Source organism: Natrix helvetica (assembly GCF_964273705.1).
Source record: "Natrix helvetica genome assembly, chromosome: 5".
NCBI lineage: Eukaryota > Metazoa > Chordata > Lepidosauria > Squamata > Natricidae > Natrix > Natrix helvetica.
In genome coordinates this window covers 107,670,960-107,684,850 of record NC_138551.1, presented here as the reverse complement: position 1 = coordinate 107,684,850, position 13,891 = coordinate 107,670,960, and the positions used below count along the sequence as shown (strand labels likewise).

Sequence of the window (13,891 nt, the reverse complement as noted above, 5' to 3'; positions counted from 1 at the left end):
AAAGTGAGATGTAAGGAAAGCCGCTTTCCGCATCTGAATAAAAGACCGTCTTCTCTGCCATGAGGGACTGCAGGTTTAGTTTGGGCCCAGTCTGGTCGGCAACAAGCAGCCTCCTGCTTGCTGCTGACTGGCTAATTTGAATGAGCAGCTTCAGGGATTGGGGCATGGCAGCCAATCAACAAGGGGTTTGCAGTTCAGCCCAATGAGACAAAGGAAGTAAGCTCCTCGTTGATTGGCTGCTGCTGCTGGCTCAATTCCTGAAGCAGGAAGCTGCTGTGGCCCAGTCGCGGCCTTTTCTACTCCTAGTCCCCAGCCGAAGTCTTTTACTCAGAAGTTGGTGAAAATGTTTTCCTTAGATTTCATGTTCTTACAGCTTCACCATCATGTGAATAAAACACTTTGGCTTCTCTGCTAGTGGGTCAGCCTCTTCTGGAACTCTTCAAAAAGTAAGTCATCCATGGGAAATGTTGTGGGGAGGAGTAAGTGGAATCTGGGATGCTAGCAAAGCAGGCCCAGTCTATGGAGGCCTGGTCGAGCAGGATGGGTGGGGAAGTATCTCAGTGGATTGGGGAAGGACATGGATGGCCAGCACTAGGCCCCGCAGGCTCTTCCCCACTCTGAGGTACCTCATGTACTTTCGATTAACCAATGCATTGGGGAAAGCAGGAAGTGGTTATGTTGATTTAACGTGATTCAATCAAACGAATCCTTGGGTTATGAATGTAATTGGCAGCCTCTATTCATTCGTAACTCGAGGATTTCCTGTATAATGAGAGTGAAGGAGGGTCTCAGGGAAGTCCTGCCTTAGCACTTGACCACCACAGATGCCCCCACAAGTCCCATGCCACACCCATCATGACCACACCCACCTGCCCATGGCCCACCCATGGCCCTCCAAGGTCAAACACAACCCTGATGTTGCCCTCAATGAGATCGAGTTTGACATCCCTGTTGTAGAGCTTCCATAGCTACTGCTGGCCACACTCCTATTTGTGTTCTAATTGGCCTCTAATTAAGCATAAGCATCATAGAGAGATGTCTGAAGAGTGAAAATGAGGGCGAGGGGCAGGCTTAAATGCTTTCTCAATGTAACCTTCACGGGTGGAATGGAGGAATGGTTGTGATATAAAATTAACTATACATGTTTCTTGCTTCCAAGGTACGGATGAGCAAGCAATCGTTGATGTTGTTGCCAACCGTTCAAGTAATCAGAGGCAACAAATTAAATCTGCTTTCAAGACTATGTATGGCAAGGTAAAATGGTTGGTTATATTTTTCCAGAAAGGTAGTCCTTGACTTACAACTATTCTTTTAATGACAACGTTATAACAGCACTGAAAAAGTGACTTAGAACTGGTCCTTGCACTTAACTTTGTTGCAGCATTGTTACTGTTATGTGATCAAAATTTGGCAACTGGCATATATTTATCACAGCTGCAGCAAACTGGAGTCATGAGATCACCATTACAACCTTCCCACCTGGCCTCTGACAAGCAAAGTCAGTAGGGAAGTTTGATTGGCTTAATGACCACACAATTCACTTAATAACTTGAGCGATTCATTTAATGTTGCAAAAAAGGTTGTAAAATTGGGTGTGACTTATTTAACAACCATCTTGCTTAACAATGAAATTCTGGTCCTAAATGTGGTCGTAAGTTGAGGACTTCCTGTAATTGACAAATGAAGAGTAGCAATATGGCAGGATATTTTGTCTGTTTGTCGGAGCTAAGAAAGATCTAAAGGAAATTAACACTCAATAGTTCAGTGATAGTCTCTCGTCTGAATGTCCTACAATTTTCAGGGAATTTTGTCCTACAAAATGTCCTACAATTTTCAAGGAAAGATCCGTTCTTCATTCTTCACCTGATTTCAAGGAAGTAAGAAATGAATTACCACTCGAGTGTTCTGCTAATTGGATGTGACATCTGCTTGCACTCAGCACATGCAGATAGCCTTCTGATTATGATCACTCATTCAGCAACCATTCAGAGTTTTAACGGCACTAAATGATGGAAATTTATGACTGGTCCTCAGAGGTCCAGCTATTGTTGCTTTTCTACCTGCCCCCACTTAAGGCATCTGCCCGAGCACCCCTGCCTGCCTGTAGCTCTTACCATCGGTCTCATTCACCAGCCTGTTTGCCTGGGGCTCCCATTTCTTCCCACTTAATGATCCACACATTTCTGGAATTAACAAGGGCAACCGGGACTACTGGGATTGCCATCACTATGCAATATGGTCATGTGACATTGTTCTAGGATCACATTGCTTAGTGATAGAAATTGCCATTGTAATCCAAACTGCCTGTGCAGAGGAAGGAAATTCAGATGTTGTCTTTTTGGACAAGACATTTTTCAGAAGCAGTGAACTGCTTTTTAATAAAATGCAAATCTAGTTTTGGGGTGAGCCAGGATGACAGTTTAGTTGGGAATATCTGAATTGCCTGCATTATAGGTTGATATTTTACATTGCTTTATTTATTTATGTTTTCTTAATTGCTACAGTTATTTGCTTCTATTGTTTGTGGTAAGTATGCTTATGCATTGCAACCCATACATAATAATGTTGCTATTGCGTTTATTAAATTATTATTGTTATTCAGTCCTGTTTTACTAATTAAAACACTGCATTTAAGTTTTGCACTTAATAATTGAAAGTAATTGTTTAAAAATAAATAATTGGAGCCTCCTAATACAAATAAACAAGTCATCTATTTCTTTAAATTTCTGTTTGAAATGTATCTTACTCTAGCTAATTTTTTTCTTAAGTATATGTTCAAATATATGTTTAAAGTTTTGTGAATATATTTCCTTCTGATACTTATTTTGATTACTGGACAGGATTTAATTAAAGACCTGAAGTCGGAGCTAAGTGGAAATATGGAAGAACTGATCCTTGCATTGTTCATGCCACGTACCTATTATGATGCCTGGAGTTTAAGGCATGCAATGAAGGTATGAGTTGATTTTAAAAATATTAGGTGCAAATATAAAAGCAGTGAGGTCAAAATGATAGTAAATTTTCACTTAGACAAAAACTATGTCAATTTTTTAGCAAAAAAGTTAGGTAAACGTTATAGGGAGATACGCTGAAACAATGTAAGATCACTGTTGGATAGAAATTTCTGAGGGAAGTTTGGGGATATCTATTGCACCAAAGTTCCTAGTTTGAGGAAATAATGGATATTAAACTCAGTTAAAAACAGAAATTAATTATGCAGAAATTTAAAAATAATCCTGGTTTAATGTTATAAAGACATTTGTGTATGTTTTCCCTAATAATTCCTTGAACCAGAAAGGCTGGGGGTGTTTTTATATTTATTTTCTTTTTAGTGTTCTGGAAATTTGCAACTTTAACCTTGGACTGAAGGGATACTACTTAATTTTTCCATTTTCCTGGCACACATCCTTTTTGCTTAGATATCTCAGTTTCAACAAGACATTTTTTTAACCTAGATAAGGAAGGTTTGAAGACAATCACATTCTTACTTCTGTAACTATAAGGATGTCTGAGATAAAATATTGATTCCTTATCTGGAAAGGCTGACAGAGAGGGGCTGTGAGTGGGCTGTAACTTCACAATTAACAGGTAGCTCCTGCTGAATGATTTTAATTGGCACCGGGAGCTCTGCTAAGTAGAGTAAGGTATTTGCTAGGTGGAAATTAACATGACTGACTGTACTATGTAGCTGGAAAGACCAAGACTACCAAATTTTTTGGAGTATAAGACACACCAGAGTATAAGCCAAGATTTTGAAGAGGCAAAGTAAAAAAAAAAATTGTTTGCACTCTGCAGATCTCCCCAAAACAGCCCATTTTTCATGAAAACGAGCATGCATGGCCTTTAGGAGGTTTGTAGAGTGCTCCTGGGGGCTGGGGGGGGCACAAATGAGCAAAAACGGGCCCATTTTTTGTCAAAAAAAGGGCATGTATAACCTTTAGGAGACTTATAGAGTGCTTCTGGGGGCTGGTGGGGCAAAAACGAGCAAAAAATGGGCCGTTTTTTGCCCTCCCAAGCCCCCAGGAACAATCTGGAAGCCTCCTAAAGGCTATGCACGGCCATTTTTGCAAGGGGGGCGGGGTTTCGGGAGGCAAAAAATGCTGTATTCAGTGTATAAGATGCACCCAGATTTTTACCCTCTTTTTTGAGGGAAAAAGGTGCGTCTTATACTCCCAAAAATATGGTAATTGGTTTCACACTTTCAAATTTTGTTTGGTACCTAGTCACTCTCCTGCCTTTGGAAGACTGGCCTCCATATGAGAGCAATGCAATTGCACCACCAGCAGCAGGAAAGGGGCAAAAGAGAGATTGCCCACAAAAATTGCTCACTTTTTTCTTCCCTTCCCTTCCTCACAAAATGGAGAAATTGGAGAAGGGATTTCCAAAGAGCACTACTGGCTCTCTGCATAGAATGCTTGCAGCTCCCAGCAGCATGACCTCATTGCTTTCAATATGTATAGAACGATAAGCAGGCAGGCCAGGCTTCCAAAGGTTGGGGTTAGGATAGGAGGCAAACAAAAGTGTGAAACTGACTGGTCTTATCTTTTTCCAGCTGGAAAGGAAAGTTGAAATCAGGTGATTTCCCACACTGACTACTTTGCTTACCAGTAGAATTGCTGATCTCATAAGGGTCGTTAAGTGAGGACTAGCTATACTGTGAAGTTTTTCAAGGTTGTATATAATTATATAACTCTCTTTTTCTAAGCCAGATCAATTTGATTTCTTCTCTGATACTAAATTCCTACCCTTTTGGTACTCATTTTATCACTTGCTTCTCTTGCCATTAATCACATTCACTATTACTATAATAAAATTCCCCACTTTATATTTAAAATAGATATTTGCATTCAGTTTTCTTCCCTTAAAATAAAAGAATCTTGCATTACATAGCACTTTCCTTGAAATTTTCCTGTTATTTCCATTTCCTCAATGGTTTTCCATATTGATTAGAATCAAGTCAAAGATTTTTGATCTTCAAAAAGATCAAATCTTCAACCCCAAACCACCCCAGTGAGGCTGTCGAAGTGATGTCCCGGTGTTTGGAAGCCGTCGGGGTCTGGATGGGGGACAACAGACTCAAGCTCAACCCCTCCAAGACTGAGTGGCTGTGGCTACCGGCACCTCGGTTCAGTCAGCTGATTCCAGCGCTGGCCATAGGGGGCGAACAGCTGCCCCCTGTGGAACGGGCGCGCAATTTGGGCGTCCTCCTAGATGCCCGGCTGTCAATGGATGACCATGTGGCAGCCGTGGCAAGGGGGACGTTCCACCAGGTTTGCCTGGTGCGCCAATTGCGCCCCCTCCTGGACCGAGAGGCCCTACGCACAGTCACTCATGCACTGGTGACGTCTCACCTGGACTACTGTAATGCTCTCTACATGGGGCTTCCCTTGGGACGCGCCCGAAGACTGCAGCTAGTCCAGAACGCAGCCGCGCGGGCAGTCATGGGGAGTACCAGGTACTCCCATGTAACACCGCTCCTGCGCGAGCTGCACTGGCTGCCTGTGGTCTTTCGGGTGCGTTTCAAGGTTTTGACCACCATCTTTAAAGCGCTCCATGGCATAGGGCCCAGTTACCTGCGGGATCGCGTCCTCCCACATACATCCCAGCGGCCAATTCGCTCTCACAGGGAGGGGCTTCTGGTGCTGTCCGCTAGGCAATGCCAGCGGGCGACGCCAAGGAGTAGGGCCTTCTCTGTGATGGGCCCAACCCTCTGGAATGACCTCCCCCCCGACATTAGAACCACCACCGACTTCCGCTCCTTCCGGCAGAAACTAAAGACTCACCTGTTCCGACTGGCTGGCCTGGCATAATTTCAACGCCTATCTCCTGGCATTTATATTTTTACTGGTTTTTAAGGGGATTATTCTGTAGACTTAATTTTATTGGGTATTGGGATTTTAATGTCTGTTTATTTTAATTATTTATTAGCAATACAGTCCTGCACATCTTTTATCCTCCTCTTATCCATCTATTTTATATTTGTATATATATATTGTCCATTTAGTAATTTTAATTGTTTTAATTTTGTTCTTTGACATGGACTGTACACCGCCCCGAGTCCCTTTCAGGAGAGGGGGCGGTCTATAAGCGCTAATAAATTGAATTGAATTGATCTTGATATCCTTCTAAGGAAGAATATCACCACCAAGATACTCTAGAGCAGGGCTCTTAAACTCCCGGTCTGTGGGCCGGATGCGTCATGTGCTGGCCCCGCCCACACGCCGGATTTAGTGAAGGGGAAAAAAGTCTTGATACATCACGTGATGCCACTGTGATGTCGTGAGTTTAACACCCCTGCTCTAGAGCATTTGAATTTCTGAGCAAGAATGAATATTTTAACCCATATTTTCCTCTTCTTTTATTGTTAGTAGAGCAAAGGGGTATTTGTTCTGGGAATGGTTTTACTAGATCTTATTAGATCTAAATGTTATGCCTGTCAAATCATGCTTATCTTTTATGTGGTCACAGTTCTGCAACTTCCAATGTGGGTACCAAAAATGTCAACAGGAACTCAAAAGCTCTGGTTCCTATCTACAGTTCTCTGCCCCCTACTCTATTTATAATGGAGGCCTGGCTGGACCAGCCATAAGCTTCAGTAGTGGAAATGGCACCTGTTGTGCCCTGCCAGAGGCCAGTGGAGCTGGCAGCAGATTTGGACAGTGAGGAGGTTGGGTTGGAACATGGGCCAATCCTGGAGTCTATGCCAGTCATCAGCTGCCTTCAGAGTCAGACATCAGTGAGGCAGACAAACAGCTGGGGTCTGTTCCCAGTGTGCGCATGCGCAGAATTGCCAGACGAAGGGAACAGCTAAGGAACAGGGGTCGACTTGGGAGTAACGCCACAGGTGGACGATGAATGGCCCCTTCCAGAGGAAATAAAAGAGGAGCGAAAGGGGAGTGGAGTTTGCAGGAGACAATTAGTTCACTTAATTGGTTTGTGACTCCCCGAGACTCCTTGCCAAGTTTTGCAGATATCGGCCTGGCAGCTCTCCAAGCCAGATAAGGTCTGTGACTGGAAATCCCCCCTTGAAAGATTTTTCTGGATGTGAATGAGTAGAATTCAAATAAATTAACAAAAGGGGTTTTTGTCAGGACAAGGAGTCTTGGGAAGCCTCAGTCAGAACAGCTCAGTTTGAACTCTAATAGCAGCTAATTTGTATGGGACAGAAGAAAGAGACAGAATAAAAACAGTAGAGCCTGGGAAGTGAAGAAAAGCATCAGGGAGATGGGGCAGTAAATGGAAAGAAGGGACAAAAAGCACAAAAACAAATCAGACTGAGAGGGACAGCGTAAGATTGCTTAAGAAAAGGGAAGAAAATTTAAACTCTTAAGACTGCTCCTTAACTGTAGTTGAGGAATTTACTATTGAAAAGAAGTTAGAGAAGCCAAAGGGCATTTAGACTGTGACATACACTATAAAAGCTTGTGAGGCTTTCCACCCCTTCCAAACTTATATGTCTTTCCACAATTAGGAAGGCTGTAGTGTACATTAAGTAATCTCAGGAAGTAGAACCAGCCAGGACTTCACAGAAAATTAGGAGGAGGAAGAGGTGATTAAAGATAGAATCTTAATACTGATTTATTTGGGAGTTGGACATTGCATAATGTGGCTTATGCTTGCACTATTATATGAAGCAGCTTAGCCTAGATGTTGATGTACCATAAAAGACACATGTGACCATTTTTCTAGCACTCTTTTTGGTGCTGATATGGCAACTTTGTTTTTCTGCTTTCAGGGTGCAGGTACCCAAGAAAATGTATTGATTGAAATTCTTTGCACAAGAACAAATCAGGAGATTCAAGAAATAGTCAAATGTTACAAGAATGAATTTGGAAGAGATATTGAGCATGATATTCGGGCTGATACATCTGGTCATTTTGAACGATTACTTGTATCTATGTGTCAGGTGAGATAACAACTGCATTCTCTCACAATATATTTGTTTGTGAAGCATATTCATATACTGAAACTTTGGGTGTTTGCCCACTACTTTTTAGCTTCCTGTCATCTATATATCCAGCCAGGTACATTTATTGTTTTAGATGGTAAATAGAAACTGACCCATAGGAGAAGTAGCATAGGTTCTCATAATTTTCCATAGGCTTTAATTTCCCATAGGCAACTTGATCCTTACAACATAAAATCTTTGGGAAACAGTGAGTAGAGATGGAAGAAGGCAAAACCACGACAGATTTAGAAAGGATTAGCAGTTGAAGATAGGTTGTTGATTCAAGAAGCCGCCAGAGCAAGGTTTACAGAAGTGCAGCAGAGGTCTTAGGAGAAGAAGGCCCATTGAAGAAAAGCAGTGCTGTGGGATGACTTCCTGCTTGAAGTGCGAAAGGGAGGGTCACCGAGCTGCTGAGTGCCACATGAAGACACACACACACACACCCCACCTACCTGGAGGGAACCCAACTAAAACCCCACAATGCGCAAAAGACATGGTCCTGAAGAGCGGCGAGGTCATGGAGTTCCGTCTATCCCCAAAACCTGGAAGAGAAATTCTGATCGCATCAGAAGAAGAACCAGGACCATCAGATAATGACTTTGAAGATGACCTCCCTGGTAAGTGGGCCCATCAAACTGTTCACCCTGCCCATAGAACTATTAATTTCCATTTTGGGGAAGAAAGTCATCCTAAAGGTCTGGACTCGGGGTGGACCAGGTGTCTTATAAGCCCAACCCTTGTGGGGAAGCTGGGAATCCAGCTGAGAAGACTAAATAACCCGATTGCCTTCTGCCAGCTATACGGGTCCATTGCAAGGGGTGTCTCGGCCATATTCGCCACCGAGCCCCTGGAACTAACCATGAAAGATCATTCTGAGACTGACTTTTGTCATAGCCCCAGGTATGTAATTGTCTCTCGTCCTAGGGCTAACCTGGCTAAAATAGTGGAACCCGTGGGTGGACTGGAAAGAAGTGCTTCTGAAATTCCCAAAGGGACAGCAAGCTTCATGCAACATCAGCCTCAAGGCAAGAGATGAGCCTCACAGAGAAGTGGTAGCTGCATCAAAGGGAGAGCAGCTGCTGGGTGTGCCCCAAGAATACCAGGACTTAACTGAAATGTTCAGTGAATGGAGCTCTGATGAGCTCCCACTCCACCGTTCCAGAGACTGTGCTATTTAGATCATCCCTGGGATGAGATCATCCCTGGGTGTTTGAGTATACCTTGACGACATATTGATTTACACCCAGACAAAAGCAAAGCACATGAAGTTGGTCAGAGCGTTCCTGAACAAACTCCGAGCAGACAAACTGCATGTTAAACTGTCCAAATGCGAGTTCCACAAAGACCAGATAGATTACTTGCGGTTCTGAATCTCCCATGAGGGGTGGAAATGGATCCAGATAAAGTGAGGGCAGTACTGGATTAGGTACCTCCCCACACGAAGTAATAATTGCAGAGTTTCCTTGGCTTTGCCATCTTTTACAGACAATTCATCCTGCAGTTTGCCCAGACTGCCTCTCCATCACTAACCTGCTGAAAACAAAGGGGGTAGACAAGCCAAAACCCAGCCAACCCTTAAAATAGACAATGGAGTGCCAAGCGGCATTTGAAAAGTAAAAAAAAACTTTTAGTTGAACTGTTGCTAAGGCACCCGGACCCGGAAAAGCCTTTTGTTATTCAGGCTGATGCCAGCGATGTAGCCATCATGGCTGTCCTACTGCAGGAGAACGCACAGGGCCAACTACAGTCGTGTGCATACACCTCCAAAAAATTAACTGAAACTGAACAATGTTGGTCAGTGTGGAAGAAGGAGGCCTATGCCATTTGATGGGCTCTTCTCACTTGGTGCCACTTTCTGGAGGAGAACAAGATTCTATTCAAGGTGTGGGCCAATCACAAAAATCTGGAGGCTCCAAAGACCCAAGAAAACTGTCCCCTAAACAAGCATGGTGGGCACTTTCAAATATTTAACTTCACACTGCTACTTACCAGGAGAGGGGGGAGAAAATAGGAGGATGTCCTATCAGGGCTCCCACAGTACAACAGTGCGAAGCCAGAACTAATCAAGCCCTTACTCCCAGCATCGCAACTAGCTGCTCAAGTGGAGCGCAACCAAAGGGGGACTCTTCCCCAGATAACACCACTACCTTGACTTTTAAGCAGACCTTAACAAGTGGTTCCTCAGCCATAAAAACTCCTGCTCCATGCATGAAGGCTTACCTAGGTGGGAGAGAAGTACATGTTCCAGCCAATCAGAGATTTAAACTTGTGCAAACCTGCCATGACTCAAGGCTAGCGGGACACTTTGGGTTTGTAAAAACCTTACACCTTCTGAAAAGACAATTTTGGTGGCATCCTTCAAAAAAGACATCAAGAGCTATGTAGCCAGCTGCCTTATCTGTGCAGGCAAGGGAAAAACACCTGGTCCTCTGTAGCCAATAGCTGCATTCATCACCCTGGAGAGAGATTTCTATGAACTTTATACTAGAATTGCCAGAATGTGCAGGAAACACCATCATTTGGGTGGTCACCGACCTGTTCTTGAAACACGTCCACTTTGTCCCATGTCAAAAGATCCCCACTACTAAGACAGTGGCAAAAACTTTTCTTGGGGGAGGGCAGCATGTCAGGTCCCCATAGATCAGGAGTGTCAAGCTCATTTTCATTGAGGGTTTGACCTTGGGGGTGGGGATGGGGTGGCCATCTTGACATCACTCTTGTCAGGGCACCTGTGCCCCAAGCACTCTGCCAGCAAAACAGAGCTCTCCTGAGCTCCATTTCCACTATCAGAGGGTTGCTGGAAGCCGTTGGGAAGGCAGCGCTCAGCCCTTCTGAGCTCCTTTTTGCTGGCAGAGGCACTGCGGGCCAGTCCGTCACTGTTTCCAGGTCGGCCCCAGGGACCAGATCTAAGCATTCCGTGGGCCGGATGTGGCCCATGGGCCTTCAGTTATACAGGCCTGCAATAGATCCCTATCGAGATGCTGCCATTCTGGAGGAAGGCGGGGGCCTTGGTATTTTTATGACCACTTAACTGCTTTGGTTTTTCTTTCCTTTGAAAGGGCTAGGGAGGAGGGAGGCATTGGTTGGAGCCATCTATTTTGTCTCAGCTCCAAAGAAGATGAGAAAACAACTTCTTATCACCAACAACTGGTGATTGACTTGCATTGGACTGAGCAGTGGGGAGGGGTTTGAACAAGTAACTTTTAACCTAACTTAGCGCAGTAACTTCAGATCACATTTATAAAAGAAATGCTCTAAGAAAAGTATTATTGAATATATTTTGAATCACATAACTGAAACGTTAATTGTTGAATAAATTCTGCCACAGCCCACCCTCAAATCTTTCAAGTAATGTGAATGGGAAAGAGCACTAAATATGAAACATTGGATTTAGAAATGATGCATGACTAATTTCTATTTTTGATGAATTCTTATTAAAAGTAATTTTACAAACAACATTGTGTGACTAATTTTTTTAGAATTCAGTGGTATTCATTGTTTATATTGTTAAGTATTTAGTGACGAGTGAAAGCTAGTGCGCAGGGGTCTTGATGCATGGTTTTTCTTTGCAGGGTAATCGGGACGAGAATCAAACTGTAGACTATCAAAAAGCTCAGCAGGATGCGCAACAACTTTACCAAGCTGGGGAAGGAAAGCTGGGAACAGATGAGTCTTGCTTCAACATGATCCTCGCATCCAGAAGCTTCCCCCAGCTGAAAGCCACTGTGGAAGCTTATTCACAGGTACAACAAAGAAAGACTGGGTGGGGCACCTCTAGTAAACTGTTGCCTGCAAAAGGGGGAAAAATGATTTTGCTCCACCAGCGTTTTTTATACAGTTTCTTTCATTTCCCTGACATTTATTTGCAGATAGCTAACCGTGATTTATTAAGCAGCATTGGCCGGGAATTTTCAGGAAATGTAGAGCGTGGCTTGAAGACTATTTGTAAGTTATTTTCACATTTTTCAATAAGTGTCCCAAAGGTGCTTTTTTTCAGGAGGCAACAGGACTTTCTTGTTTTTTCTTTGAAGACATTACACTCCTCATCCAAGAAGCTTCTGCTCTAACTGGATGGTGGGGAATGGAAGGATTTATATTCCTTGCAGATAGCTGGTTATTTGCATTCTTTTGAGAGGTTTTTTTTTTTCCCAATAAGTGTTTCCATTAAAAAAAGTCCTATGGCTTGGAGCTGGAATGGAGCATTCTCACTTCTTCTAGTAATTCTCATTTATCCTTATGATAAATAAAGCAACTCATGGTCATCTGTTTTTTTGTTTTTTTCTGGAGGATTTGAGATTGCAAGTAGAAAAATGGTTGGGCTGAAAGGAAGAGCCATCTTGCAATCAAGGGCTTCTTAATGTCAGGGATTTAGTTCTAGTGCTACCTCTGATTTGCTTTTTCCCCTCTCTTCCATTCTGACAGATTTCCAATCTGACTGAAGCCCAATTACATAGCGCACCAAGTTTAAAAATGAAATCACAAATCTCAACAAACTGAATTACTGTATTTTTCAAAATATAAGATACATCTTTTTCCCTCAAAAAAGAGGGTGAAAATCTGGGTGCGTCTTATACACTCAATACAGCACTTTTGGCCTCCAGAAACCCCGCCCCCTTTGCAAAAAATGGCCATGCATAGCCTTTAGGAGGCTTCCAGAGTGCTCTGGGCTGGGAGGGCAAAAACGTAGGAAAAATGGGCCGTCTTTTGCTTGTTTTTGCCCCCCCCCAGCCCCCAGGAGCACTCTGGAAGTCCCCTAAAGGCTATGCATGCCTTTTTTAAAATAAAAAACAGGCCCATTTTGGGGAGTTCTGCAGAGTGCAAAATTTTTTTTTTTAATTTGCCTCTTCAAAATTTTGTTGTGTCTTATATTCCGGTGCGTCTTATACTCCGGTGCATTTTATAATCCAAAAAATGATATATATTCCCACCTACCTCTATCGGTGTACAGTGATCTCTGGCTTCCATTCATTTCCCTTCTTTCCATTCATTTCCCTTCTTAAAAGGGGCTCAACCAAACCCATATTTGGAAGTGTGGAAAACAGATCTAAATATTATAATGAAAATAAAAAGAATAAGACAAACATTTGCAGTTTATAGCAAGAGTGAAATTCAGCAGGTTCTGACAGGTTCTGGAGAACTGGTAGCAGAAATTTTTGAGTAGTTTGGAGAACCGGCAAATACCACTTCTGGCTGGCCGCAGAGTGGGGAGAGAATGGAGATTTTGCAATATCCTTCCCCTGCCACGCCCACAGAACTGGTAGTAAAAAACTTTGCATTTCACCACTGGTTTATAGTAAAATTAAGTTTTATGTCTAAAGTTTGTATTTGAAAAAGCTCTGCCTTTTCCTGGAAAACGTTTTTTTTTAGTTCCCATGCTAACTTGTGGACATATTCTTGGGTTTGCTTTCTTGCAGTACAATGTGCTCTAAATCGCCCAGCCTTTTTTGCAGAAAGACTTCATCATGCCATGAAAGGAGCTGGCACAGATGATTCTGCCCTGGTTAGAATTATTGTAACTCGTAGTGAGGTAAGAATGCTTACTTTCTGATAGTATATATGTGTCTTGTTGTTGCACAATGGACCACTTGAATCACTTAAGAGGTTTTTATACCTTTAATATTAAACTGTTCAATTCAATCTTAAAATGAATTGACATCTTTTGGGAGGAAAAATAACAATAAAAAACTAGAATAATGTAAGAATTGTCCTTAACTCAATACAGGTGGTCCTTGACTTAATGACCATAAATGAGCCTCAGAGTTTTGTTCTTAAGCAAGACAATGGTTAAGTGAATTTTGCCCCATTTTATGATCTTTCTTGCTGCAGTTGTTTACTGAATCACTCCAGTTGTTAAGTTAGTAACATAGTTGTTAAGTGAATCTGGCTTCCCCATTGACCTTGTTTGTCAAAAACAAAAAGCAAAAGGTGATGAACCTAGGACAC

The 13,891-nt window shown here is 42.8% G+C and overlaps 1 protein-coding gene across 2 annotated transcripts in view; it reads left to right on the top strand.

The window, feature by feature from the left end:
- The window catches only part of ANXA7 (annexin A7), a 56,537-nt gene that overhangs the window by 32,997 nt on the left and 9,649 nt on the right, over positions 1–13,891 (top strand). For both annotated transcript variants that reach the window (XR_014175553.1, XM_081955248.1), the window contains exons 7-12: positions 1,160–1,254; positions 2,841–2,954; positions 7,736–7,906; positions 11,521–11,691; positions 11,818–11,893; positions 13,363–13,475. Coding sequence is in view for 1 of the 2 variants with exons in the window: in XM_081955248.1 (XP_081811374.1) it covers positions 1,160–1,254; positions 2,841–2,954; positions 7,736–7,906; positions 11,521–11,691; positions 11,818–11,893; positions 13,363–13,475 (740 nt within the window). In the remaining variant the exon portion in view is untranslated. The remainder of the gene's footprint in view (positions 1–1,159; positions 1,255–2,840; positions 2,955–7,735; positions 7,907–11,520; positions 11,692–11,817; positions 11,894–13,362; positions 13,476–13,891) is intronic.